This window comes from Hyperolius riggenbachi, chromosome 9, assembly GCF_040937935.1.
Source record: "Hyperolius riggenbachi isolate aHypRig1 chromosome 9, aHypRig1.pri, whole genome shotgun sequence".
NCBI classification, from domain to species: domain Eukaryota; kingdom Metazoa; phylum Chordata; class Amphibia; order Anura; family Hyperoliidae; genus Hyperolius; species Hyperolius riggenbachi.
The window spans coordinates 264,822,585-264,850,393 of record NC_090654.1 but is presented as its reverse complement, the minus strand read 5'-3'; the positions used below and the strand labels follow the sequence as shown (position 1 = coordinate 264,850,393).

Here is a 27,809-nt window from a genome sequence, read left to right as displayed (position 1 = left end):
ATATAATACACTATCAGCCTATAATTTAGTGCAACTCCCCCTGGTGGTCAGGCCTGGACTCCACAAGATCTGTGACTGTGCCCTGTGGTATCTGACAATATATCTATAATACACTGTGTCAGCCTATAATATAGTACAGCTCCCTCTGGTGGTCAGGCCTGGACTCCACAAAACCTGTGAACGAGACCTGTGGTATCTGACTATATATCTATAATACTTATATTATCAGCCTATAATACAGGCGCGCACACACACTGCACATACACGGATTGCTATAAAGGTAGGAGCCATGATACAGTTTAGATAAAAATTTGTATAGAAGTAGTGATTTCCAATATATTACAACTCATCTCTGGTAAAAAATATAAACCCCTCCCCCAGATTCCTCCCCCTCCAGTCCCCTCCCCCTCAGACTCCTCCCCCAGTCCTTGTGAAGCGCGATAGAAGTGACCACTAGGGGTCCTCAGCTAGAACTCGCGGGCATCCTGCAGCTGGGACAGATACTCCTCCTCTGAGGGGTTCTCGGGACACCCCCGGCCGTTGTTTGGGGGGCGCAGGGAGTGGATGCGGCTCCAGTCCCCCTTGCACAGGATCCAGGGCAGCATGTCCGCCTTGTAGTGGAGTTCTGGGGAGAAGTCTGCGCTGATGAGGTTGGGGATGGCGGCTGCGCGCCCGCGCGTGATCAGTCTCAGGGATTGGTCGTAGCAGCAGTGCTGCGCCCCCAGACTGCTGCTGTCCCGGCTGAGGAGCGAGCGCAGGCAGAATCGAGCGCCGGGATTGTAAATGTCCAACCTTTCCCGTCCACCGCTGGCGTCACGCCACCGGAAACTGCGGCCAAACTTTTCATCCCGCAACACCAGCGAGCTGTACACCGCCTCCGAGGGGTAGGAGCAGGGGCAGCTGGGCAATTCCGTCAGCACTCGGTGCAGATAGTTACTGAGGAACTCACTCTTACAGGTCAGCCAGCGGTCACAGCTGTCCACATGCGCTAAAAGAGACAGATGCCAGAGATTACAAGACAGACACCAGACATTACAAGAGAGACACCAGGCAGAGAGACACCAGACAGAGACAGACACCAAAGATCACAGGAGAAACACCAGGCAGAGAGACACCAGACAGACACCAGAGATCACAAGAGAGACACCAGACAGACAGAAGCCAGAGATCACAAGAGAGACACCAGGCAGAGAGACACCAGGCAGACAGAAGCCAGAGATCACAAGAGAGACACCAGGCAGAGAGACACCAGGCAGACAGACGCCAAAGATCACAAGAGAGACACCAGGCAGAGAGACACCAGGCAGACAGAAGCCGGAGATCACAAGAGGCACCAGACAGAGAGACACCAGGCAGAGACAGATGTCAGAGATCACAAAAGAGACACCAGGCAGAAACAGACACCAGAGACTACGAGAGAGACACCAGGCAGAGACAGAAACCAGGCAGGGAGACCACAGACATATGCCAGAGATCCCAAGAGAGACGCCAGACATGGGCGGCACTACACTGGGGCACTGGTCCCACCTGGGAATCACTGTGCCCCCTCCTGCTCAGTAACATACAGTTTACTGTTTCCAGGCTCCAGCAGTGTACAGTGAACAGGACAGGGTATGTAAAAAAAAAACTCTCCATGTCAGCCTGAGTCTATGCAGGCATTAAGTAAACCAAGGGTCTTATCTATTTGCCATAAATACCTCACAGTCCTTTCAAGATCCCTTGTAATTAATGTATCTGGATGACACTTATATTGGCAAAACAAATCTCCCTACCTCCTTGTGCTTGTATGTTCTAACATTGTCAGTCAACCGGAGTCTGAAGATAGCTTACAAGCGGAAAGCTTACCAATAAACTAGGATAATCATTCTAATTCAAACATCCTGTCTGTTAAATACAAGCTCTAGTCTCCAACAAAGCTTAGCTACTTAGACTAGGTAACCTTTCTTTAATTATAGCACCATCATTTGGACAATCTGCTCTGCTCAAAAGCCTCTGAGTTCTATATGTGATGTTTACATTTGGTTCCTACCATTGCTGAACTAGTTAGCCTTCATTTTATCACCTGAGTTAGGCAAAAAATATCTAAAGCCATACAAACATCGATTTTGATCACCCAAATGTGCACACCAGCCAACATCGTGCCTCCTTTGTGTTCCCTTTAACAACTCAGGCTATATACCCAATTAACATTGCAGGCTACAGTACTGCTGAGATGTGGCACAGCTGGCTGCATGGATGGTCAGCGCTTCGAGAGCAGAGAGTGTTGGGGTGGAGGGGGAGGAGTCTTCATAATTCTATTCGCACAGACTCACCAGACTCTGGAGCTGCGGTTCCCCTGCCCGTCGCCGTCATTCGCCACTGCGTCGTATTCTCACCGTCATCCTCTCCTGAAGGACAAAAAAATCTCTTAAGTATAATTGTGAAGTAGACAGAAAGATATCCCAAAACACATCAACAGAATGACTCATAATTATTTCCTGGGATCTTTATACTTTGACACGATTGGTTATTTGTCAATTGACATCATAGTGAATCATGTTCCTCAGGGGAGGGGCCTCACCTGGGCATGGCGGGAGGTCACACACACGAGATTCGGTGGCAGTGCAGGAGTAGCCACAGGAGCGAATCCGTTTCTGGGCGGGTCGGCCGCAGGTAGCGCTGCACGGAGACCAGGAAGTCCACTCCTCATCCTCATAATCTAGAGGCAACAAAATGGAAATGTAACCAGTCTCCCTGGGAGGGGCTAACAGCTGCCTATCACCCCGCAGGAGGAGGAGTCAGATTCCATATTGCACAGCTTTTGTCTGAATCAACCTGAAACATGGGCCAAAATAAAGACTTGCCTAAGAAGAGGGAAGACTCTGGATCCTGTAGAGAAGGGGTAGGGAACCTATGGCTCGGGAGCCAGATGTGGCTCTTTTGATGGCTACATCTGGCTCACATACAAATGAGTAGGGGTTGATTCACTAAGCTACACTGCTCAAGCAGCGCAGCTCAGTGTGGCAGTGCAAGTAACATTTTCATAGTAGGCACACTACTGCTGTAGCATGCACTACTAACTTACGTTCCCTCCAAAATTAATGGCAGCTTCCATTGTCCCGTCCCCTGGATCCGGTCAGGTCCAGTGACTTTGTAGAACGAGATCCCTGAACTTTGATTGGCCCAATAGGCTGCCTATAACTTGACAGGCAGCCTAATGGGCCAAAGTGCGGGGGTCTCGTCCTACAAAGTGAATTAACCCCCAAGTCAGCTAGCTAATTGTACAAGCTGTTAGTCGGTATTTTTCCTGTGTGGCTCTCGGGGGAAATTGCTGATATTGCTGAAACCCAAGAGAAGCTGAAGACGGGTCTGACACTTCCACTGCCCGGCGGATCAACTGTATACACACCCACCATGGCAAGAGGGACGTGAGCCCTCTGCTGCGCATGCACACTGTGCCAGTTTGAAACATATTGTATGGCTCTCACGGAATTACATCTGAAAATATGTGGTGTTTATGGCTCTGACCCTTGCTGTAGAGGCTTCCCACACTAACCACTGGACCATAGTTCAAAATCTGACAAGCTTCTGCCTGCGAGCTGCTCAGGCTTACTATGCAGGCGTGGCCACGCTCCTGCATGGAGAGAAGGGTGGCCACGCTCCTGCATGGAGAGAAGGGTGGCCACGCTCCTGCATGGAGAGAAGGGTGGCCACGCTCCTGCATGGAGAGAAGGGTGGCCAGGATCTTCCAGACGGTCCTTGCAAGCGCCGGTAGAAGCAACAAGGACACAGGAACCATTTTGAGGATCTTCTTCTCCCCCTTCTAAGGTAAGTATCTGTTTTTTGACCCAAGGTTTGCCTAGGTTTCACTTCAATCCGACCCTCCTCCAGCCCACCGCTCCTTATACCACCCTCTGGTGCGAGGGAACAAACACTCTGTCCAATAGATATTGGTCTGTATTTCCCTATAGTGGGAGGGACCAAGATCCCCACCTCATTACTGAGTTCACCCTGTTGTGGGAGGTGTTACCCCACTGCTCTATATGGCTGTGCAAATGGAAGGGGTGAGGCTATGTGACTGTGCTGTGGGATGAGTCAAGCTATGTGACTGTTGTGGGAGGAGTCAGGTTATGTGACTGCACAGTGGGAGGAGTCAGGCTGTGTGAGATCTCATCTCACCATATACATATCTGCTCTCAGAGATTCGGTTATCTCCAGCGGGGTCCCGTCCACTCAGGGAGTTGTCTTCCCATTCATACTGTGACGAGTAGTCACCCCCAGTTTCCGGCCCAGGGGGTCCCAATGTGGGCGAGTCACTGTACTCCCAAAATAGAGGCCAGAACAGTTCATGCTGAGAAACCCATTCCGGGTCCGACCAATCCGTCCGCGTGTCCGAGAGGTCCAACTCCACCTCTGCCTGCGACGCCGGGTCCACCTCGATTGTCACCTGAAGGGAAATAAATGACATCATCATATATTATATATAGCACCCCTGTCCACGTACAAGCCCAGTATGAACATGTATGGCCCGCAGCAGCACAGTAGCATGGAGGAAAAGCCGTAAGCTATAATAAATTACTGAGCAAAGCCAGACTGAATGCTCAGTCGGGGATTTTATCAGGGCTGATAACAAGCAGGCTGAGCAGTGAAGGATGAAGCAGAGAGCAGGGTAGGCGTTTTCTCTAATGTTCCCACTGATATATATGGTAAAATACATGAGGGTGCTTCGTCTCTGGTTCACTTTAAAAAAAAAAAAAAAAAAAAAATGCAGTCTATACTAAGATTGCCGTTTTGTGATGATTAGGATTAATGCACAATACCCACAAAGTGCATGCAATTGTATCTGTTGTGCTGTTACACAGTTCCCTTATAAAGCATATGGCCTCTCCTGCTACTATATTCTTGTAAAAAAAAAAAAAAGTATTCCCACATAAATATAAAGTTTTTCCTCTTATTAAGTGGAATATTGCTAGGATGCTATACATATCTAAAGTGCTATCTACAACTCTATCGGTTAACAGTCCATACATGTATTGCAATCCGCATTACACACAATTCTGGTGTCCCCTGCTCTTACCACTCAGGGTGCCTTCACACGTGTCTGAGTCCCTGCCTGAGCATGCAAGCCGCCTCTTTACCTTCTGGGCTGATGAGTGGTAATCGTATTTTCGGATAAAATGCTACAATCATATTGCCATAATCTCTGACTGAATTCCCAGTGCTGCTGTAGCTCAAACCCCCAAATATCAGAGACCCACCACCATGCTTCACAGTAGGGATGGTGTCATTTTCTCTTTGCTCCAACTGACTTTTTTTCTCAATAGTTTTGATGCTTGTCTAGGTACTGTTTTGCATATTTTTAGTGGGCTATTTTGTGATATTGGCGTAGTAATGGCTTTTTTTTGGCTACTCGTACATGTAGCCCATTTCTCTTCAAGTGCCTCCTTATTGTGCATCTTCTACCATCCACAACACGTTTCTGCAGAGAAGCCTGGATGACAGCTGAAGTTACCCGCGGCTTTTTCTTTGCATCTCAAACAATTCTTCTGGGTGAAACTTGTGTTGGTCTACCTGACCGTGGCTTGGTGTGAACAGAACAGCTCAATTTCCATTTCTTTATGAGAGTCAGAACATTGCCGAATGATATTCTCAACGCTTTAGATGTTTTTATTTCCTTTTCCGGTTTTATAAAGTTGATCAACCTTCTCCCTCAGATCCTTTGACAGTTCTTTTGCTTACAAGGTGGCTGAAATGTGCAGGTGTCAGGAGGTTAGAGTCTCCCTGACGTTTTATGTGCAGACTACTGTAGCTACAAGCAGACAAGTCACAAATGTGGGTAATTACCTAATTAAAAAGTGTACCTGAGACAAGAAGCGTCTCAGGTTCCATACAGTACTTACCTGGGGCTTCCTTAGGCCCCCTCTGGGGGGAGGGGGTGTTGAAAATAAAAACAAACACTTACCTGGGGCTTCTACCACCCCCTGCAGCTGTAACGTCCCACGCCGTCCTCAAACGATCCGCCGTTCCACGCCGCCGACCCCGGTCTAACACGGCATCTCATCCAACTGCGGCTGTGCGGCCGTGTGCGTGCTCTTTCCCACGGGCGTCATCGGAAGCTTACTGCGCAAGCACAGTACAAAAAAAAACTTTGTACTGCGCCTTGCGCAGTAAGCGCCCGATGACGCGAACGGAGTGCGCACTATTCGTCTTGTTAGACAAATAATTGCCCGGTGCAGGCGGCGGGGAACGGGTGATCGGAGAAGGACGGCGTAGGACATGACAGCTACGGGGGGCTGATAGAAGCCACAGGTAAGTGACAGATTTTATTTTCAATTGCCCCCCCCCCCCCCCCCCAGAGAACCCCTTTTAAGGCTGCTCATCCCTTGCCCTGGTGGCTCCGGTCCCCGGCAATTAAGCCCGACAGCCTGGCTGAGTCACGCTTCGTCGCACATGCGCAGCCCGGTGCGCTCCATCTCGCTGCCGCGGCTGGGAGCATTCTGCACTTGTGCAGTACTACTGCACAGGCACAGAACGCTCCCAGGGACAGGAGCGCTTCAGGGGAGCACATGCGCGACTTGACCAGGCTGACGTGCTTAATTGCCGGGGGCGGAGCTGCCCGGAGTGACGGCAAGGGATGAGCAGCCTTAAGGGGGCTTATGCAAGCCCCAGGTAAAAGTATGGACCCTGATATGCTTCTCGTCTCAGGTTCCCTTTCACCTTTGAGGTGATCATTTGAACCTTTGATCAATGATAACTAACCTGTGTGTGACAATTCGAATATATATATTATCAGGCCAAAGCTTCAAGGGTATGTAAACCTTACATCAAGGCCATTTGGGTGCGTCCACTTGTCATTAGGATGTTAAAAACGTGAATAAAAGAAAACATTTTGGGCATGGGCTATAATTTTTATTTTTTTTTACAAAAAAAACAGTATTTCAGGAATTCTGCCAGCACAACTGTATGCAGTATATAACAGTTGTGACATCACCGCTATCCCGATACATACAGGTGAAACTCGAAAAATTAGAATATGCAAAAGTCTATATACTTCAATAATTCGACTTAAAAAGGTGAAACTTAGGCCTCTTTTCCACGGACAGCTGAACTGTGTGCTCAGCAAGCAGTTACCAGGCAGCAGCAGTGTTCTCCCCAGGCCCTTTTAGCCGGGTGCTCCACCCGGCTAGTTTTGGTGAGCACCCGGCTGTCATCGGCTCACCTCCTCCTCTGCTGTAAGCATAGTTACTCACAGAAGCACCAGCCCTGCATTCTCTCATCTGGCCCCACCCGGCTACTTTTTCATGCCACCCGGCTGGAGAAAAATTCTGGGGAGAACACTGAGCAGTTGCCAGGCAACAGCAAGCAGTGGTGAGAGTTTAAAGAGGCATTTCACTGCCTCTCAACTGTCCGTGGAAAAGAGGCCTTATATATGAAATAGGAACCCTTTGCAGGTGTTTTGGATTATGGTAATTAGCATATTAGAGTCTGACACTTTGAGCCTAGATTATTAAACCTTTTCACAATATTCTAATTGTCTGAGATTTTGATATTGGGGTTTTCATAAATTGTAAGCCATAATCCTCAAAATTAAAAACAAATTAACCTCCTGAGCGGTATAGACGAGCTCAGCTCGTCCATTACCGCCGGAGGGTGCCGCTCAGGCCCTGCTGGGCCGATTTTCGCCAAATAAAAAGCAGCACACGCAGCCGGCACTTTGCCAGCCGCGTGTGCTGCCTGATCCGCCGCGAGCAGCGGCGAAAGAGGGTTCCCCCAGCCGCCCGAGCCCTGCGCAGCCGGACCAATCAGTTCCGGCCAGCGCTAAGGGCTGGATCGGAGGCGGCTGACGTCAGGACGTCGGCTGACGTCCATGACGTCACTCCGCTCGTCGCCATGGCGACAAGAAAAGCAAGACAAGGAGGGCCGCTCATCGCGGCCCTTCTTGTTACTTCTGATCGCCAGATATGCTTTGCATGTATTAAATATTTCATATAATAGTTTCACCTTTTAAGTTGATATTCTGAAATAAATGGACTTTTGCACGATATTCTAATTTTTCAAGTTTTACCTTTATGAGTTTTATAAAACAGCAGTGACCTCACCAGTCTCCAGATATAAGTTATATCACAGGAGTGAAATTACCACCCTCCAGATAGAAGTTATACTGTATATTACAGGAGTGACATCACCACTCTCCAAATATAACTTATATTTTACAGGAGTAACATCACCAATCTCCAGATATGTTATATGTTACAGGAGTGACAGCGATGCTTTCCAGATAAAAGACACAACAGGAGTGACATCACCTCCCCCTCCAGATATAAGTTATACCGGTATATTCTTAGTTTTAACAAACAGCGCTGCAATATTTTTAACTTATAGTCAAGGGTTAACTCGTATCCAAAGTCCTAATTCAGTTCATACAATAGTCTCTGGTGTATGCGCTTCTAGGTGGGGTGTAGCAAAAACCCTTCTGAAATCTCTGTATGTAAGACAGCGCACTATTATAGTGCGGACATGCTGGACCTGGTTGGGATAGAGAAGCACTATGGGAGTCCTCACCTGAATATTGGGGTTCTCAGAGCTCAGGTTGGCTTTGGAGAGGCTCTGGAGGTCCAAGATAAACGGGTTGTCCTGCTGGGGGGTCTCCAGAGAGGAACGATCCTCCTGAACTTCAGCCTCCGATGCTCCCTGGATGACCTCTGACCCGGGTCTCTCCTGTCCAGAGAAGTCACAATATCAAAGCACTGCTGCTAGCCTTGGCTTGTCCCAAGAGCATGCAATCTATTTTCAGGTGAGGACAGAGTGTAAGCTCCTCTGGTGTAGAGACTGATGGGAATGGAACAGTGATCTCTGTACAGCGCTGTGGAATATGTCATAGCTATATAAAATGTACAATAATAATAGTGTGTGACTGTGGTGAGGACATTAGAGTGTAAGCTCCTCTGGTGCAGAGTGATGGGAATGGATCAGTGATCTCTGTCCCACACAATAGAATATGTCAAGAGACATATATATGTATAATAATAATAATAATAATAATGGTGTGCGGCTGTAGGGAGGACATTAGAGTGGAAGCTACTCTGGAGAAGAGACTGATGGGAATGGATCAGTGATCTCTGTACAGCGTTGTGGAATACGTCAGAGCGATATAAATGGTTAACAGTGTGCGACTGTGGTGAGGACATTAGAATGTGAGCTCTTCTGGTGCAGAGACAGATTACAATTATTATTATGTATTTACCGTATATAGCACCTACATCTTCCACCGGGCTTTACTTGTCAGTAGTCACTGTCCCTAGCAGGAGCTCACATTCTAATCCCTATCATAGTCATATGTTTATCGTAGTCTAGGGCCATTTTAGGGGGAAAACCAATTAACTTACCTGTACGTTTTTGGCATGTAGAAGGAAACTGGAGTGCCCGGTTGAAACCCATGCAGACACAGGGAGTACATACAAACTCCCTGCAGATAGTGCCTTGGCTGGGATTCGAATAGATGACCAAGTGCTGCAAGGTGAGAGTGCTATCCACTATGCCACCTGATGGGAATGGATCAGTGATCTCTGTACAGTGCTCAGGAATATGTCAGAGCATTAAAAATCTAATAATAATAATAATAATGTGTGTGACTGTGGTGAGAACATTAAAGAGTAAGCTCCTCTGGTGCAGAGACTGTTGAGAATGGATCAGTGATCTCTGTACAGCGCTGTGGAATATGTCAGAGCTATATAAATATCTATTATTGAAGGTGATGAGCTGGAGGTATATGGGGAGGGCAGTAGAGTGTCAGCTCCTGGGATCAGGGATGTGCATGGAGTATAGTATAGGGATATAGAGCAAGAATGGTGGGAGGGATATAAATGGGAGGAGGTATGGGGGAGGGCACGGGTCAGTAGAGTGTCAGCTTCTAGGCACAGAGAAAAGCAGCAGCCACTCAGGAGGCGGGATAGGGTAGGGGGGTCTCACCTGGGGGGCCCCCGGGAGGCCCTGCAGGCAGCTCAGCAGGAGGATCAGGACGGGCAGGTCAGACATTCTCGGACACCCGGCGGGTCACTCAGCACCCATCTCTGCCGGAGCGGAGCGGGGCTGCCTCGTGACGTTTTCTGGGTGGGCGGGGCTGGAGGCGGCATGAATGGAGATTACTACGAGTCACGTGACGAGGCGCCGCTGGAAGATCCCCATATACAGAGCGCCGCCTGCAGGGGGTATTAGGCACATTTAATTATACAACTACAACAGAGTACTGGGAAGAGGAGCTGACACTCTATGAGGGGGTGGGGAGGAGATCCATAATGCAGACTCAAGGAACAGATACCAGAGTGCTGGGCAGAGGAGCTGACACTCTATGAGGGGGTAGAGAGAGAGAGAGAACACCCATAGTGCAGATTTAGGAAACAGATACCGCTGAGTGCTGGGCAGAGGAGCTGACACTCTATGAGGGGTGGAGAGAGAGAACCCATAGCGCAGACTCAGGGAACAGATACCACAAAATGCTGGGCACAGGAGCTCACACTTTTTGACTGGTGGACGGTGGAGACATATAGAGCAGATTCAGGCCTGAGCAGAGGAGCTGACATTCTATGAGGCGGGTGGTGGTGAGCACATAACACCAGGGAATAGATATAGCCGACACTGCTAGGTGGTGGGAAAGAGTTTTGGAAAATTTAGGTTAAGTGCCATGACCAGGCACTCAATACATTATTACAACACTGGTTCTTTGAAATTGGCCCTAGACTATGGTAGATAACAATCACCCCTGCAACTCCCACCATCACAGGGGGGTCCAGAGGTTTTGGGGGCCCCTCCTCCTACCTGTCCCCAACTGCAAGTGCAGCCAATTAGCAAAAAAAAAAAAAAAAAGACATCCCTGCTACCTCCTCCCACCATGCAGCAGTGTAGAGTATCTGTAATTTTTTTCCCCTGCTTTCACAGAACACTGCTGCCAACCATTCGCTGGCTCCCAATCACATGATCCTTATGGGGGTTGGGGACCAAGTGGTATCAATTTTACAGGGGGGCCTAAAGTTACACCCCTGGTGGGTACCTACAGTAGATTTAGGATATGACCTCAATGAGTGTGACATGGAAATCAATGATCTCCAAAACTTAGTTAAGACCTCTGCCTATCTATGTGCCCATTATAATAGTCATCCAAGACCTTTCCAACAACTTCTGCCAGAGATGGCTTAAGATGTAAATGGGGCTCTAAGCAAATAGATTTAGCGTCCCCTTGTGGTGTTTTTGGTAATTTGAGGTAGTGAAGGGTCAGAGAAAGTAGCAGGTAGGCCCCCTGACACCCACTAAGCCCCAAGTACCTACCTAGGTGAATGATCCTCTGACTCCTGTCCATCTATGTTTCTCCCACCATAGATGCAACTTATCTATGATATTCAACTGAAGGCCACCGCATGTGCCAGACCTTCCCACTAAGACCTCTAGCTATCTTGTAACCACCATGTGTACCTCATTAAAGACCTCAATAAGACCTACACTAACCTATTAACACCTGCCACATGTACCTGATCCAAAATGTATGTATCCATTATTTCATATACCTTATCCAAGACCTTCCAGGGAAGACCATCAGTTATCTATAGAGTACATGCACCCCATTTCAATATTTACTGACAAGACGCCTGCTCATCTATGTATCCATTACATTTGAACAGAGTACGCGGGGTCTGGGGTGAGTGTCATATGTGGGGCCTAGAGGCATAAGCGAAGGCCATGTACCGTACCACCACAGTCACAGGCTTGTCCACCTCTAAAGCAGTATGCCTTATTGTTTAAAAACTTGTTAAAGACCACTAAGCCAACCAATACAGGAACAATTACAATACATAATGTAATCAAACTGTACCTGTCCCTAGCTCCAAAGCCAGCCTCTACCTATCCCTAGCTCCCCATGAAACCTAGCACAAATCCCCAGCCAGTCTGGAAGCTCCAGCCTGAGCCCCCTCTTGCTCCAGTCCATGCTTGACTGACCTAAATGCCCCTGGGGCCCTCAGGCATGTTACCTTAATCTGACATTTGGCAAGCTTCATGTCAGTGCAGAAATTCATTACAAAAATGCAAACGGCATAGTACAGTAGAGCATGCTGAAGATGAAAACCTAAGCAATAAAAGGGGGGTGCAAAATATAAGGTGTGTAAAACAAAATAGGAAAATCTGAGTATTTGTAAATGTGTCAGAACACAAACAGCTAGACTTCTGTAGACCTTTCCTTCACCACCACCAAAATGAGCATGATATGGCGGGCATGACATGCGGGGCCTGGGGCGATCGCCCCACTTGCCACCCCCAAAAGCCGCCTCTGCATTTGAATCTCACCAGAGACCACTGCCCTTCAATGCGCTTACCACCACCTGTACACCATCCATGATGTTCCAAGAAGTCCTCCAACCATGTGACTAAAACTTATCTCATCAAAAAGTTCCCGACAATACCTTTGCCTATCAGCATACCCTCTTCGTTTCAAGCCCTTTCATAGAAGTGCCCTACCAATATAGACACTTCAACCACATTTGTAACTTATCTAAGACCATCAACAGGAGACTTTTTCCCACCAGTGTACTTTTAAGCTTGCACAAGATGTTCCTCAGAGACATTCCTAGAGACTTCTGCCCTTGTATGCATCCCCTCCTTATTTACCTCTGCAAGGTAACCCTTGAGAGAAGTCCAGCAGTTTATTGTCTCAATGTCTATCTCTGCCTGTGGGTACTTAACTTAGTGTCTCCACCACACTACCCTCTAGATCAGGGTTGAGCAAATTTTGCACAGCCCAGGCCACATGCTGTGGACCGCGTTCCTTACATTCCTCTCCCCCTCCCCCCCTACGCAGAGTCGCAAGCTTGTATCTTAAAACTCACCTGATCGCAGATTCCAGCGTAGAGTCTCCATGGCAACCACACATCACATGACATGCTGGTAGTCAGCGTGTAATATGCTGGTACGTCCTGACGGCGTGTCATGTGACACAGTTGCCATGGAGACATGAAATTTTAAGTTACCCCCCAGTTAGCGCCTGCTCGAGACTGCAGGGGGGGGGGGGGTGTAGGAATTACAGCACAGGCGGGCTGTAGTTTGCCCAGCGCTGCTGTAGATTGTAAGCTTACTAGGGCAGGGATCTCCCCCTAGTGTTTCCCGTTTGTGTATTTTATTAAATGAACATGTACCAGTATTGGCAAGGTTTCCAGTTACACATACAGTAAATTGTATGTGCTTGTGTTGCTGGATATCCTGAATTGTATATTGTGTTGAAACTGCTCATGTATCTATGCTCCCCATTATTGTATGTTTTTGTTCTATGTACAGGACTACATTGGCACTATATAAAAATAATGAAAGATCAGGCAGTCTATAAAGCTATACTTACCGGCTCTACAACCTTGCCAGTGCCAAGTAATACTCAAAAGTCTTCCTGAAGTGACATCATATCCTGCCGAAAGGCTCCAGCAAAACGCTGATCTTCATCCAACGCTTCCTGCTGGCAACCCCTGACACTGGCAGCAAGGAGATGAGGTGGTACTGCTGCTGTAGGTGTTTGCAGCAACAGACTAGAGCACTACAGGGAGCCAGTCATTGCTGAGGTGGCAAGTGCAGGTCCAGTATAGAATTATGTATCTGCACACCCTAACACCATCTCGAATTAAAGGATACCTGAAATAAGAGGCTACCATATTTATTACCATTTAAACAATGTAAATTGTCTTGCACACTGATACTCTAGCAATATATGGGCAGATCGACTAAGAGACCAATCTCTCTGATCGGAGAGAGATCTTTTGGCTGCCCATATACCTCAGGCCGATACCCAATCTATTTCAGCATAAAATCTCTAAGGAAACGGCCTTGTGACACTGCCTCTGCTCCCCCTCCCCTCCCCCCCCCCCAAAAAAAATGTTAATGCACCCCGGTACCCTCACACTGTAATCTCACCTGCTTCAGCAGCACTGACTCAAGGTCTCATCCGCTGGCTCCCCCGAGTGCTGCAGTCACATCAAACGCCACCATGTGGTGGTGCATAGAGCATGCACCTGGTGGCACAGCGGACAAGACCAGGAGTCACCGCAGCTGGAGCAGGTGTGATTTACAATGCATGGGCACATTTACATTTGGGTGGACAGCTGCCAAGGGTCCATCGTGTTCATCAACACGAGAGTGTATTGGACCAAGATTTTTCCAGGTTGCTCAATGTATACATTTTGAATGTTTTCAGCTCGGAATTGGTCAAATCGTCGATCAGGCATGCTTGATGCAGCATTGGTTTTCATCTGATTCAATAAAATTCTCAAATCAGAAGGTGGATCAGGCTGCAGTATCGCCAGCTGTATGACCAGCTTAATACTTCTAGCCACAGACCCTAAACAAGCATGCAGATCACTTATTTCAGTGAAGTTTGACTGGATTGCTTAGTATCAGGTGTGCGATTTAAAAACGCTAAGAATAGCAGGACAGCCAGGCAACTGGTATTTTAAACCCCTTCAGTACCAGCGGTCTCCGGCCCCTAATGGTGGGAATACACCACGAGATATTTTGGCAGATAGATGGTTTGACAGATCTAATTTACAATCGCTTTGCTGATCGATTTCTCATAGGAGTAAATGGAAATTGATAAGAAAATGGATTGGAAAGTCAGACAGTAAATCGGCTGAAAAATCTCATTGTGTATTCCCAGCATTAAGGACCAGAGACCGCTGGTACCAAAAACCAGCACATACTGACAAATCACCGCTACTGCCGTTCCCCCATCACATCAGCCCACCCACTCTGCGTCTGAAGAGAGAGCTCTGTGAGCCCTGTGATCAATGTGAGCCAATGAGATTGACAGGATCAGGAGCCAGTGAAACACTTTCTGTGTGCGGTCAGTACTAGCTGCACTTCCTGTGTGCTATCAGTATTACCTACACCTAACGTATTGGTTGCACTTCCCATACACTTTTACTGCTGTCTATCACCTCCGGATATATTCCCTCACCTCTTGTGGTGTCAACGGGGCAGGAACAGAGATTTCCTCCAGCAAAGACACAGATCTCAACAAATCCCTGATAGGCTCTCATGTTTCTCCTTTTCCAAGAATAAAAAGCCACAGTGACCTCAATTCATGGAGCATTATCAAACACTTTATCAAACGTTTGATAATTTACCTCATGGGTAAAATCATTTTAAATTCACTGAAAGCATTTGAAAAACTGATAATGACTTATCTGAAATCCATCACAGATCCCCTGCTGGACTCTTTGCAATTTGCCTACAGGCCTAACAGATCCGCAGACGATGCCGTGAACATGTGTATGCATTATGTACTACAGCATTTAGATATCCCAGGAACCTACACCAGGATTTTATTTATAGATTTCAGCTCTGCATTTAATACCATAATTCCATCACTGCTACACAGCAAGCTCTCCCAGCTACACATACCTGAATCCCTCTGCAAATGGATAACCGACTTCTTAACCGACAGAAGACAGCGTATTGGACTTGGTAAACTCACATCAAGCTCTCTGACAGTCAGTACTGGTGCACCCCAGGGCTGTGTGCTTTCCCCACTGCTGTACTCCCTTTACACCAATGACTGCATCTCCACAGATCCATCTGTTAAGGTTCTGAAGTTTGCAGACGACACAACAGTTGTTGGTCTCATTCAAAACGGGGATGAGTCTGCATACAGGCATGTGGTGGGACAGCTTTCCTCCTGGTGCAGCAGCAACAACTTGGAACTAAATGCTCTCAAAACCATGGAGATGATAATAGACTTTAGGAGATCTCCCCCCCCAGCACCTCCCCTTAACCATAAATGGATCCACAATAACCCAAGTAGAGTCATTCAAGTTTCTTGGGTCCACGATCTCAAACGACTTAAAATGGGACAACAACACCGCCACTATTGTCAAGAAAGCGCAACAGAGGATGTACCATCTGCGGCAGCTGAAAAAGTTTGGCCTACCTCAAAATCTAATGGTGCAGTTCTACACTGCAATCATCGAATCCACCATAACATCATCCATGACTGTATGGTTCAGCTCCTGCTCAGCATTAGAAAAGGGGAGGCTGCAGCGCATCATCCGATCAGCGGAAAGGATAATTGGCTGTAGCTTACCTTCCCTGCAGGATCTTTACACTAGCAGGTGCAGAAAGAGAGCAACCAAAATTGCCTCTGACCGCTCTCACCCAGCTCACTCCATCTTCCAGCGCATGCCTTCAGGAGTAAGATTCCGGTCAATCGCTACCAAAACCTCCAGACACAGGAACAGTTTTTTTCCTCAAGCGGTAGCCATACTTAATGCTGAACCACGTTAGAGCTGCTAGGACTGAAAGTATTCAGCACAGAACTAAACATGAACAATTCTCACATTGCTTACTGCCACTATACTTATAATGTCCTTAACTTGTAATATTCACACTGTCTGTCCTTGTATTGTTTTTGTTTGTGTTTGTTAAGCAACTGCCAAGACAAATTCCTTGTAGGTGCAAACTTACTTGGCGAAAATAAATTGATTCTGATTCTAAGGTGTTATATATTTATCGAATGTTTTACCGATAAACACCTTAGTGAGATTTTACCCATGAAGTAAATTATCAAACGTTTGATAAAGTGTTTGATAAACGTTTGATAATGCTCCGTAAATTGAGGCCAGTATCGGGTGTTCAAGTCATCCCAAGACATAAGCGATGTGCGCCCCCCAATATATCAGCCAATCTTCAGGTGATCCTCATGAGGAAGGAGACAGGATGACACAGTGAAAATATATGTATTTTTATTGATTAGCAGCGGAACCCCCACAAGCAGATGTGTCACATTTCTGTGTCAGAAGAGCTCATGTTGTTACATCAGGCAGAATTATCTGGGGTTCGTATAAAGGCTGTGATTAAAAGACGTAACACATTGGACAAGAACTGTCTGTCCTTTCGGCTCAGTACATCCACACGTCATGCCAAAAGACATCTCAGATTAAGGCCTTAGGAGGAACATAGCCAAAGCCCTTCACCGGATGGGGGCCTGGATGTGGCCAGGATTTCCTGAAGGAGGAATGTAATGCTTGCCGGGGAACACTAACCAAGGGGTCATACTGCCAGGTGCTCATTTCCCTTCCCAACTGTTACTTTGGTCCCACCAAAACTACACGAAGGACATCAGGAAGAAAAGTCTAGCTGGTCCCCCAACCTGTTCTGGTCAAATGGGGTCTTCAAGTACTCATAAATAATAGCCACAAAGTCTTAAAAACTTCTGGTCACAGTTCAAATAGAAACAGATACGAGGATGAAGTAATTTCATCAAGAAGTCCAACCTACTTATGTAAGTAGTAGGCTGCTTTCCAGATAAAAAGACCAGGAGCTGGAAGATGGACAAGCACAGGAAACTTAGCCAAGAAGGGACCTTCCCCGGACATACCTGAATATGGGGTTCATCCTGTAGACTGCACAGTACATCCAAACACAGGCTGAAAACATAGCCTGGAAAGTGGTCACTCTTACTACTACAAACTTATGACCCATCAGAACCCAATGTTTGACTTCCTATAAGGAACCAGGGTTGGCTCTCAAGTATTCAGAGTTTGATCACCTAGAATTAAACACTGTAGGGCCTCCAGCAATACTCACTGGTGGACCCCACCAGAAGTGACCAGTATTTTCCCTCTCCTGCAGCATTCAGAGTTGGACCCCCAGGAAGTAACCAGTGTTGGCCCCCCAACAATATACACCGGATGGAGTCCCTTAGCGACAACCAGTGTTGGACTTGTACACAGCACCTCATCTAGCACCTGTGCTGTTTCTTGCTACCTGGTCCGGCACGGGAGAACAATGAACAATAGTTTAAAAGACATAGAAATGCTGCAAATAGCTGCCCAGGCACCCGGTCACCAGACCGAACAGAGCGAACCCAGATCCTGACAGGCTGTGCAGGGAAGCCTCAGACTTGGAAATGCGTCTTCACCGGTCCCATTCAAAATAAATAATATATAAAAGAAAAAAAATATACATATATATTTATAAAAGTAATCTTCTCTCCACCAGGCTGGAGTGTATGGAAGGGGAGAGGGCTGGACACCGCTCCCCAACTGATGGCGATGACCTGGCATGGATAACGGGTCAGGGTCAGTCTTCATTCTCCTCATATGTGGTCTCATCGAAAGGCCGATCCAGAAGAGGTAAGAACTGATGGCGGGAGTATTTCAGCTGAAGAAGGTCTCCAACCTCACTGATTTTGTCCAGTGCCTGAGAGGAGAGAATGGAGGAGTCAGATACTGGGGAGCAGGATATCGGGCCAGACAGGTTTGTGTCAGATAAGACAAAGGGTTCACAAGGAAGGGAGGAATAGGACAGAGTAGAGAGGATTATGGGTAGATGGGGAATAATGCAAGTACAGCAGAGGCACGGTGGGTGAGTGTGTTAGTGTGAGTGTGTGTGGACAGGTTGATGGTATGGTAGAAAAACAACAGCACAACATTTGTAAAGAGCTTTTCTCGTGTAGGACCCAAAGCCTATAAGCTTGTCTCAGGATCAGTACATAGCGATGTATACAGGGGGAAAAATTAAGTGATCATAAACGCCAGACTAAACAAGTGACTTCAGTTTTGATTTAAAATGTGTCCAGGGTTGGAGCGGTCTCGATTAAGTTTGGCAAGGCTTATTCCAGGGTAGGGGCAGCATGACAGAAAGCTCTGGCTCCAAAAAATTTTAGTTGAACTCTGGGGGTGGTCAAGTTATTAGATTCTTTTGATGTGAGGTTGTGGGAGGTGTGGTGCAGTTGCAACAAATCCTTCAGGTATCCAGGGCCTTGGTCGAAGAGGGGTTACAGTAGACTACTGGACTACTGAGCAAGAGTGTGTGAGTTGAGGGAGGAGGAGGGGGGGGGGTGTTATTTAAAAAAAAAAAAAAGTTAAAAAGCAGCAGGTTGGTGGACGGATAAGACATGTACAGTAAAGGGGGGCATGGAAGGTTGCAGAGTGATTTGGAGGGATAGGGAGATTAGAAGATAGTGGGGGGAGCAGACAGCCTAGAACAGAGTCTGAGAGAACTTGGATGCTATGGAGTAAATATTGTCTCTATGAGCACTTGTCACCCCCCCCTACATGTACCAGGCTGACCAGATATCCGGACTACACAAATCAGACACCACTCTGGTAAGCCATGGTAGCAGACAGGGACCGGTGAGCCCAGCCATGAAATGTACTTACCCATGATTTCATTTTAACCCATATAGAGTATGGAAAATCTCAGGGTGCAGAAATCTATTAGTACCCCAATAAAATAAACAATGTATAGAAAGTACTAACATGAATGGATTTAGTAACAGACACTGCATTCTTATACACAATCAGAGCTTGCTCTGCTGTCCATAAATCCAGTTGGTTTTGTCCCCAGGGTTTCCTTCCTAATTATTGAAGCAGAGATCAACCTCTAGTACCAGCTTCTGTTTGCTGGTGTCCTACAGAAAAGTCATCGCTCTTACCATCCTTTACCCTCATCTCCCAACTACCCTCCTTGTTCAGACTTTACCCTAAACTAACCACCCACCTCCATCCTTCCTTCCTTCCATAATCCAAGGTCACCTCTACTGTCATTCATCTACCCCACCATTAAGCACTCAGCCATCCGATTGCCCATGACATCTGATCCTCACCCATCCACCCTCCCTCCTACATTCCTAATTTAATGTCAGTCATACTGACATTCACCTATCTTCCCATACCTCATGTCACCTCTACTAACCCTCACCTATCTTTCCATTCCTCATATCACTCCTAATGACCCTCACCTATCTTTCCATATCTCACCTCTACCGACCCTCATCTATCTTTTCATACCTCACTTCACCTCTACCGACCCTCACCTATCTTTCCATACCTCATGTCACCTCTACCGGCCCTCGCCAATCTTTCCATACCTCACATCACCTCTACCAATACTAGCCTATCTTTCCATACCTCATGTCACTCCTAATGACCCTCAACCATCTTTCCATACCGCACATCACCTTTACCGACCCTCACCTATCTTTCCATACCTCAGGTCACCTCTACCCATCTTTCCATACCTCACTTCACCTCTACCCACCCTCGTCTAGCTTTCCATACCTCACTATACCCCTACCGACCCTCACCTATCTTTCCATACCTCACGTCACCTCTACAGGCCCTCGCCTAGCTTTCCATACCTCACTTCACCCCTACCGACCCTTACCTATCTTTCCATACCTCATGTCACCTCTACCCACCCTTGCCTATCTTTCCATACGTCACCTTTACAGACCCTCGCCTAGCTTTCCATACCTCACCTCAAATAAGGTCCAAGAGCCAAGGCTGCCATACTATGGTGCCACCAGTCACACTTTGAAATCATCTGTCATCCCTAAGGAAACATGGGGGAGGGGGACAGAGAAAGGCGAAGGTTCAGCAGTGACCACATCTGCACATGACCTTCTTTTGTCCTCCTCTAGAATTATCTTCTCACATTCATGTATACAAGATTTCTTACTCGCTTCACCCCTCCTCTGTTATCCCCTTCCACAACACATTTGTCACTCTCCCACCTTTGAAATCTTTAAGAGATTAGTAAAAACTCACTTGTTACCGACAAGCCTATGCTCTAACTTAGGCCATTCCCTATTCGGCCTTTGGCTAAGTTGTACTTCTTACTATATAACATAAAAACACACTGCCTCTAGGTATAAAAATATTGTATCCCCCCCCCCCCCCATTACTTTAGATTGTAAGCTCCCAAGGGCAGGGCTCACTCACCCTTTTGTGTCTTGGAATTTGTTAGACATTTTATTTATCATGTTACATTTGTCACTGAAATTACCAATTCTGTCTATGTTTGATGTATTGTATTACTATGTACCCCATGTTTGTTTCTTACTTTGTACAGTGCCACGGAATGTTGGTGCTTTATAAATTAATTATAGTACAGACGGCTCAACAATTAGCAATAACAGAAACACAATATCTTTATTCAAATCCCACTTCACCATCCCAGCCAAACACGGCTCCATCCACTCACCAGATCCAACATCTCCCTGGTATGTGCTGCCGACACACAGAACCGAGCTCTGGATTCGATGATTGGGGTAGCTGGAAATCCGACAACCACCACTCCAATATTCCTCTTCAACATCTCTCGTCCGAAGGCCCTGCGTAGGGAAGATCGGTCAGTTTTGTCTCTTGTCCCCCTCTTCCCCCAAATTATTTGTTGTTTCACCTTACAAATAAAATTTTCTAAATTACACATATTTTATGGCCATTATCTGCATCCCAGTTACACACTTCATTTATTTTTATTTTTTTACAGGCTCCTAAAAAAAAACCCATCCCGATAGTAGTCTGTTAAAGAACGAGAAAGGGACTTTAGGTGTTGCTAACCTGAATCTGTCCATAAGTCGATAACACTGTGCCATCTCTGTCCCCTGTAAATCCTGTGTCTGCAGTAAGCCCCTCCGTTGCCCTGTGCCTTCAGTGTTACCCTCTGCCCCGTCTGTCCCCACTTGAGCCTCAGTCTGTTTCTCTTTGTGCCTCCTTCCATCCCTGCTCCCCTCCTGTACTCCACCAACTCAGTGCAGTAGGCACAGTGGAAGCAGCGCTCCTCATCTACTCCAGGCTCCACCTCTAGCGATGAGCGACCTCCTCTCACTGCTCCCTTTAGTGCCGGCTCCTCTAGTGTTGGGTAACTAGAGAGGGGGGGGGGGGGGGGGGGGGTCGCTCATCGCTGGAGGTGCCTAGAGTGGACATGCAAAACACATGCTGGAAATAGAACCCTGTCACAAGTTCTACCATACAGTCACATGACCTCCTTACACTGATGAAGGCCAAACAACCTGAAACGGCTGTCTGCCAGTTGGATTATAATCGCTCTGTAACGTTAATACGCCACAGGAGTGCTGTAAACTAGCAGTCCCGGATGTGACATCTGTGGCTCCACCCACTAAGTGATGTGTCATAGGTGTGAACATGAGTGGGCTCACCCATTCTTTGCTGGAAGCGACCATATGCAGTGACTTTATATACCTTGCACATTACATGGTGAATACACACACAGGTTTAGGGGCTTACCCGATCTTTGCTGGCATGTAGAGCATCAGCGGGACCACCGGAGAGTCGCTGTTCCCGTAAATAATGAAACCCATTTCTGTAAGACGCCGTCTGAAATACCGCGTGTTGTCTGCCAGCTGCTCCACTCGCTGTCGACCTGTGTGAAAAAAGAAAAAGACACTGCATCAGCCCATGTCACAGCTCAGGACATCTCAAATGCTCAGGTCAACGGGCCACAGCTCAGGGCGACGGGCCAGGGCGCCCCAGCTCAGGACGACGGGCCAGGGCGCCCCAGCTCAGGACGACGGGCCAGGGCGCCCCAGCTCAGGACGACGGGCCAGGGCGCCACAGCTCAGGACGACGGGCCAGGGCGCCACAGCTCAGGACGACGGGCCAGGGCGCCACAGCTCAGGACGACGGGCCAGGGCGCCACAGCTCAGGACCACGGGCCAGGGCGCCACAGCTCAGGACCACGGGCCAGGGCGCCACAGCTCAGGACCACGGGCCAGGGCGCCACAGCTCAGGACCACGGGCCAGGGCGCCACAGCTCAGGACCACGGGCCAGGGCGCCACAGCTCAGGACGACGGGCCAGGGCGCCACAGCTCAGGACGACGGGCCAGGGCGCCACAGCTCAGGACGACGGGCCAGGGCGCCACAGCTCAGGACGACGGGCCAGGGCGCCACAGCTCAGGACGACGGGCCAGGGCGCCACAGCTCAGGACGACGGGCCAGGGCGCCACAGCTCAGGACGACGGGCCAGGGCGCCACAGCTCAGGACGACGGGCCAGGGCGCCACAGCTCAGGACGACGGGCCAGGGCGCCACAGCTCAGGACGACGGGCCAGGGCGCCACAGCTCAGGACGACGGCAGGATAGATTGCTGGCCAAGGCGTCAGGGTCACTTATACACTTGCTGGATTCTCGTCAGAGCTTAACAGAGGCACAGACCTCTCAGGATGGCGGAGACATTACATAACAATCATTTATGGAACAGGAAGTTGTCCGTACAAGCCTAATCAGTAAGGAGTTTTGTTATATGTAGAGGTGACAAGCAATCTGTACAATCGTGCTTAATACTAATTGTCAGCTGGAGGAAATGTGAAACACAAACAGCTCGGCGTTCCAGCGATTAGTTGGTAATCCTATTAGGCAGGTCGCAGGTCACCTGTATCTGCGTCACTGTGTCACCCCCACAGCGAGGACAGGCTGGGTGCAGGGCTGACCTCGTGTGTCAGCTCACAGCAGAGAGGGCGGCATTACCGGGCTTCCAACACAGACGCAGACTTCACAACCGTACAATGGAAGGTTCCATGTAGTGAGGGATTGTACCAGCCTGGTTCCTGACATGCAGTAATGCTGAGAGCAACTACCAATCACTGACCATTACCTCTTCCCAGCATCCCTCATAATCCCATAAAACTAGTGCTTTGCTGACCTGTACCGACTGCTGGAACACACATGATTCAGACTGAAACATTCACAGCATTATGTAATCAAAAGTTAAAAAACAACACATTTACCAACGTAAAAGATTTTTAAGGGAACTTGAGGTGAGAGACATATGGAGGATGACATACTTTTAAACAATACCAGTTGCTTGGTTGTCCTGCTGATCCTCTGCCTCTAATACTTTTAACCATTTCTGGTTTGATCCAGAAACTACTGCAGTCAAATAGATTAACAGGACAGCCAGGCAACTGGTATTGTTTAAACCGTTTTAAAACCCTGACATAATATTCAATAAAAACATGTTCTCCTACTTTTTATATGCCATCCGGTTATCATTTTTGCATTTGAGCACAAGTATTATTCATTTAGAAGTTATAGGTTCCCAAAAAGTACAGTTTTTTGCATTGTGAGCTGACTTTGCATTTTATTAATAATTGGTTTTATTCATTCATTCAGGCAGACGTGCCTAGACTCTGTCTGTGTTGAGCAGCTTCTCCACAGTCAGAGAATGTGTCACATTCCTCACTTAATACATTTAAGTAAACACAAGATAATATAATCTACAAGTTCGGATGCGTACACATTTCACGGCACTGAACTTTCAAGCTCTGTGTGTAACCCTTCCAATGCTGGTCTAGTAAAAAAAAAAAAAAAAAAAAAAATGCTGGATGCATAGAATATGCTGTAAATAATGTTTTAGAGCATAGATGAAATGCTGGGTTATATTCCACTTTAAAAGGAAATAAACCATGGCAGCCTCCATATTCTTCTCACTTCAGTTGTCCTTTAAGTCCTTGTTAACATGGCCACTTTAAAGTGACACTGAAGTGAAAAAAAAAAAAAAAAAAAAAAAAAAAACTTATGATATAGCAAATTGTATGTAATAAAACATTAGTAGCAAAGAAAAAAGTCATTTTTATTTTCAGTTTTATTGCTTTTTTTTTTTTTTAAATTAAATAACATTGCATCATTCTCTAATATTTGCAGCTTACAAACTACACTCTGTATTTTAAACTATGAAACACAGCAGAGCCAATGACCCTTCGAAATTCCCTGCAGTAAAATCTTTTCTGAAATTTTATTTCACCGTTTCTTTGCTGTATAAGTGCTTCAGAAAATATCACTGCTCTCTGACTTAATTAGCCAGAGCTCAGAGAAGCTCTTTTGCATAGATAACAAGTGAAGTTTCTTAAAGGGACCCTAAACAGAGGGATATGGATGTTTTATTTTAAACTACTGTACGACCGCCTCACGCCAACGGGCGTGGCCGCCGCAGCAGCCTCAGGACCGCCTAACGCCAATTGGCTTCAAGTCCTGGGGCTGCAGTTTCCCAGGGAACGGGCGCGTGCATGCAGTCCAACGCATAATGAGCCTGAAGGTGGTCACTGCAGGCCAGTCCAACGCAAAATGGGCCTAACTGTGTTCATGGGATGCCATTCCAACACAAAACAGACCTAACAGTGGTCACGGCAAGCCAGTCCAACGCAAAATGAGCTTGATGGTGGTCATAGCACACCAGTCCAACGCATAAGGGCCTAACAGCGGTCACTGCACAGCAGACCAACACAAAAGGGCCTAACGGTGGTCACTGCATGGCAGTCCAACACATAAGAAGCCATGGTCACAGCACGCCAGTCCAACACATAATGGGCCCAACAGTTTTCACTGCATGGAAGTCTAATGCATAACAGGTAAAATTTCAATCAGTTTCAGGAGGCTTTCTATACAAAGGGGCGCCAACTATCGATCCACTACAAGAGGAAACATGCTGGATAATGTGCTGGCCAGCAGAGGTGTGCTATGGTACAGAACAGGGAGTATATCTGTTGTGGCCCCTGGAAGTACCCCCCCCCCCCCCCCACCCATCTAGAGCTGGCCATTGGATCTCCACACAGCATACAGCAGGTAGCTCTGGCCCTCGATCCATTCCCTGTGTAACTGGCACCTTCACATACTGTTTGCCCAGTCCAGCAGGAACACGCGTAACTTGGTAGTCACTGCACAGTGAATGAGAGACGTACAGGAGACAGACCCTCCCCAGCAGTGTCCTCATGACTGTACAATGATGGATAAACACTAGACTTTCCTCTAAGAGGATCATCTGTGGACTTTCCACAATCTGGTTATGTCAGCAAACCGCCCGATTGGCATTCGGTCACAGAGCATTCTGCCATCTGTACGTTTTTATCAACGAATAAATGTCTATTAATTTATGGGTGGCCTCAATCATAAACCTCTTGTGCGCTGCGTAATATGTTGGCGCTTTATAAATACAATAAATACAATACAACCAACACACAGTCCAACCTTTCCTCAAACTGACAAGTGTAAGAGGGTCTCCTTCAATCCTGGTCTGTGTACAGGAGGGGAGAGATGGGAGTCTCCGCCAATCCTGGTCTGTGTACAGGAGGGGAGAGATGGGGGGTCTCTACCAATCCTGGTCTGTGTACAGGAGGGGAGAGATGGGAGTCTCCGCCAATCCTGGTCTGTGTACAGGAGGAGAGAGTGGAGTCTCCGACAATCCTGGTCTGTGTACAGGAGGAGAGGGATGGGGGTTCCCTCCAATCCTGGTCTGTGTACAGGAGGGGAGAGATGGGAGTCTCCGCCAATCCTGGTCTGTGTACAGGAGGGGAGAGATGGGGGGTCTCTACCAATCCTGGTCTGTGTACAGGAGGGGAGATATGGGAGTCTCCGCCAATCCTGGTCTGTGTACAGGAGGGAAGAGATGGGAGTCTCCGCCAATCCTGGTCTGTGTACAGGAGGAGAGAGTGGAGTCTCCGACAATCCTGGTCTGTGTACAGGAGGAGAGGGATGGGGGTTCCCTCCAATCCTGGTCTGTGTACAGGAAGGGAGAGATGGGAGTCTCCGCCAATCCTGGTCTGTGTACAGGAGGGGAGAGATGGGGGGTCTCTACCAATCCTGGTCTGTGTACAGGAGGGGAGATATGGGAGTCTCCGCCAATCCTGGTCTGTGTACAGGAGGAGAGAGTGGAGTCTCCGCCAATCCTGGTCTGTGTACAGGAGGGGAGAGATGGGAGTCTCCGCCAATCCTGGTCTGTGTACAAAAGGAGAGAGATGGGGGTTCCCTCCAATCCTGGTCTGTGTACAGGAGGGGAGAGATGGGGGGTCTCTACCAATCCTGGTCTGTGTACAGGAGGGGAGATATGGGAGTCTCCGCCAATCCTGGTCTGTGTACAGGAGGAGAGAGATGGGAGTCTCCGCCAATCCTGGTCTGTGTACAGGAGGGGAGAGATGGGAGTCTCCGCCAATCCTGGTCTGTGTACAGGAGGGGAGAGATGGGAGTCTCCGCCAATCCTGGTCTGTGTACAGGAGGAGATAGTGGAGTCCCTGCCAATCCTGGTCTGTGTACAGGAGGAGAGAGATGGGGGTCCCCTCCAATCCTGGTCTGTGTACAGAAGGAGAGAGATGGGAGTCTCCGCCAATCCTGGTGTGTGTACAGGAGGAGAGCCTTCGCCAATCCTGGTGTATGTACAGGAGGGGAAAGATGGGGCTACACTGCAGAGCACTATAAACCGAGAGATCGGCGGCTCCTCTGCTTCTTGTACAGCGGGTCACGTTGTCTCTCACTCCTGGCCTCATGCAATCTGGAATCAATTTTTTTCCCTTCCTCTGATCTTGCAGCTCTATAATTGCGAGAAGAGAGGCCCCATCCGCTGGGCCTAAGGCAATTATCATAGGATGTGAGGGGTCAGGGATAATTCTTCCCATCATACAGACAGAAGACAGAAGCCACACACCCCACATCACTACACTGAGCACTGTATAAGGCTATTCATGCCACATACCAGGCATTCTCCTGTGTACACCGGGCACTAAATACAGAATACAGCACTGCCAGTCTCCCCTGTACACCGAGCACTATATACAGAATATGGCACTGCCGGTCTCCCCTGTACACCGGGCACTATATACAGAATACAGCACTGCCAGTCTCCCCTGTACACTGGGCACTATATACAGAATACAGCACTGCCAGTCTCCCCTGTACACCGGGCACTATATACAGAATACAGCACTGCCAGTGTCTCCTGTACACTGGGCACTAAATACAGAATACAGCACTGCCAGTCTCCCTTGTACACCGGGTACTAAATACAGAACACAGCACTGCCAGTCTCCCCTGTACACTGGGCACTAATTACAGAATATGGCACTGCCGGTCTCCCCTGTACACCGGGCACTAAATACAGAATACGGCACTGCCAGTCTCCCCTGTACACCGGGCACTATATACAGAATACAGCACTGCCAATCTCCCCTGTACACCGGGCACTATTTACAGAATACAGCACTGCCAGTCTCCCCTGTACACCGAGCACTATATACA

At 47.9% G+C, this 27,809-nt stretch overlaps 2 protein-coding genes across 2 annotated transcripts in view; both read right to left on the bottom strand.

The window, feature by feature from the left end:
* Positions 1–408: 408 nt before the first annotated feature.
* ISM2 (isthmin 2) lies at positions 409–10,092 on the bottom strand. The gene is made up of 6 exons (XM_068252182.1): positions 9,949–10,092; positions 8,542–8,697; positions 4,159–4,426; positions 2,561–2,698; positions 2,313–2,387; positions 409–988 (listed from the first exon to the last, which is right to left on the bottom strand). Exons 1-6 carry the CDS (start codon positions 10,012–10,014, stop codon positions 468–470), a joined length of 1,224 nt encoding a protein of 407 aa, XP_068108283.1. The 5' UTR covers positions 10,015–10,092; the 3' UTR covers positions 409–467.
* Positions 10,093–16,725: 6,633 nt separating this feature from the next.
* Positions 16,726–27,809, bottom strand: part of SPTLC2 (serine palmitoyltransferase long chain base subunit 2) — a 72,802-nt gene continuing 61,718 nt past the window's right edge. The window contains exons 10-12 of the mRNA XM_068254470.1: positions 22,035–22,170; positions 20,989–21,118; positions 16,726–18,201 (exon numbers count right to left, since the gene is read on the bottom strand). Of these exons, the coding sequence (XP_068110571.1) occupies positions 18,082–18,201; positions 20,989–21,118; positions 22,035–22,170 (386 nt within the window). The 3' untranslated portion in view covers positions 16,726–18,081. The remainder of the gene's footprint in view (positions 18,202–20,988; positions 21,119–22,034; positions 22,171–27,809) is intronic.

Excerpts from the sequence above, each read along its gene's own strand:
- ISM2 (XM_068252182.1), bottom strand. The coding sequence starts at position 10,014 with ATGTCTGACCTGCCCGTCCTGATCCTCCTGCTGAGCTGCCTGCAGGGC. Across the intron at positions 4,427-8,541 it reads CTGAGAACCCCAATATTCAG|GTGACAATCGAGGTGGACCC; the intron begins GTGAGGACTCCC and ends ATTTCCCTTCAG. Across the intron at positions 2,388-2,560 it reads TGACCTCCCGCCATGCCCAG|GAGAGGATGACGGTGAGAAT; the intron begins GTGAGGCCCCTC and ends TTTGTCCTTCAG.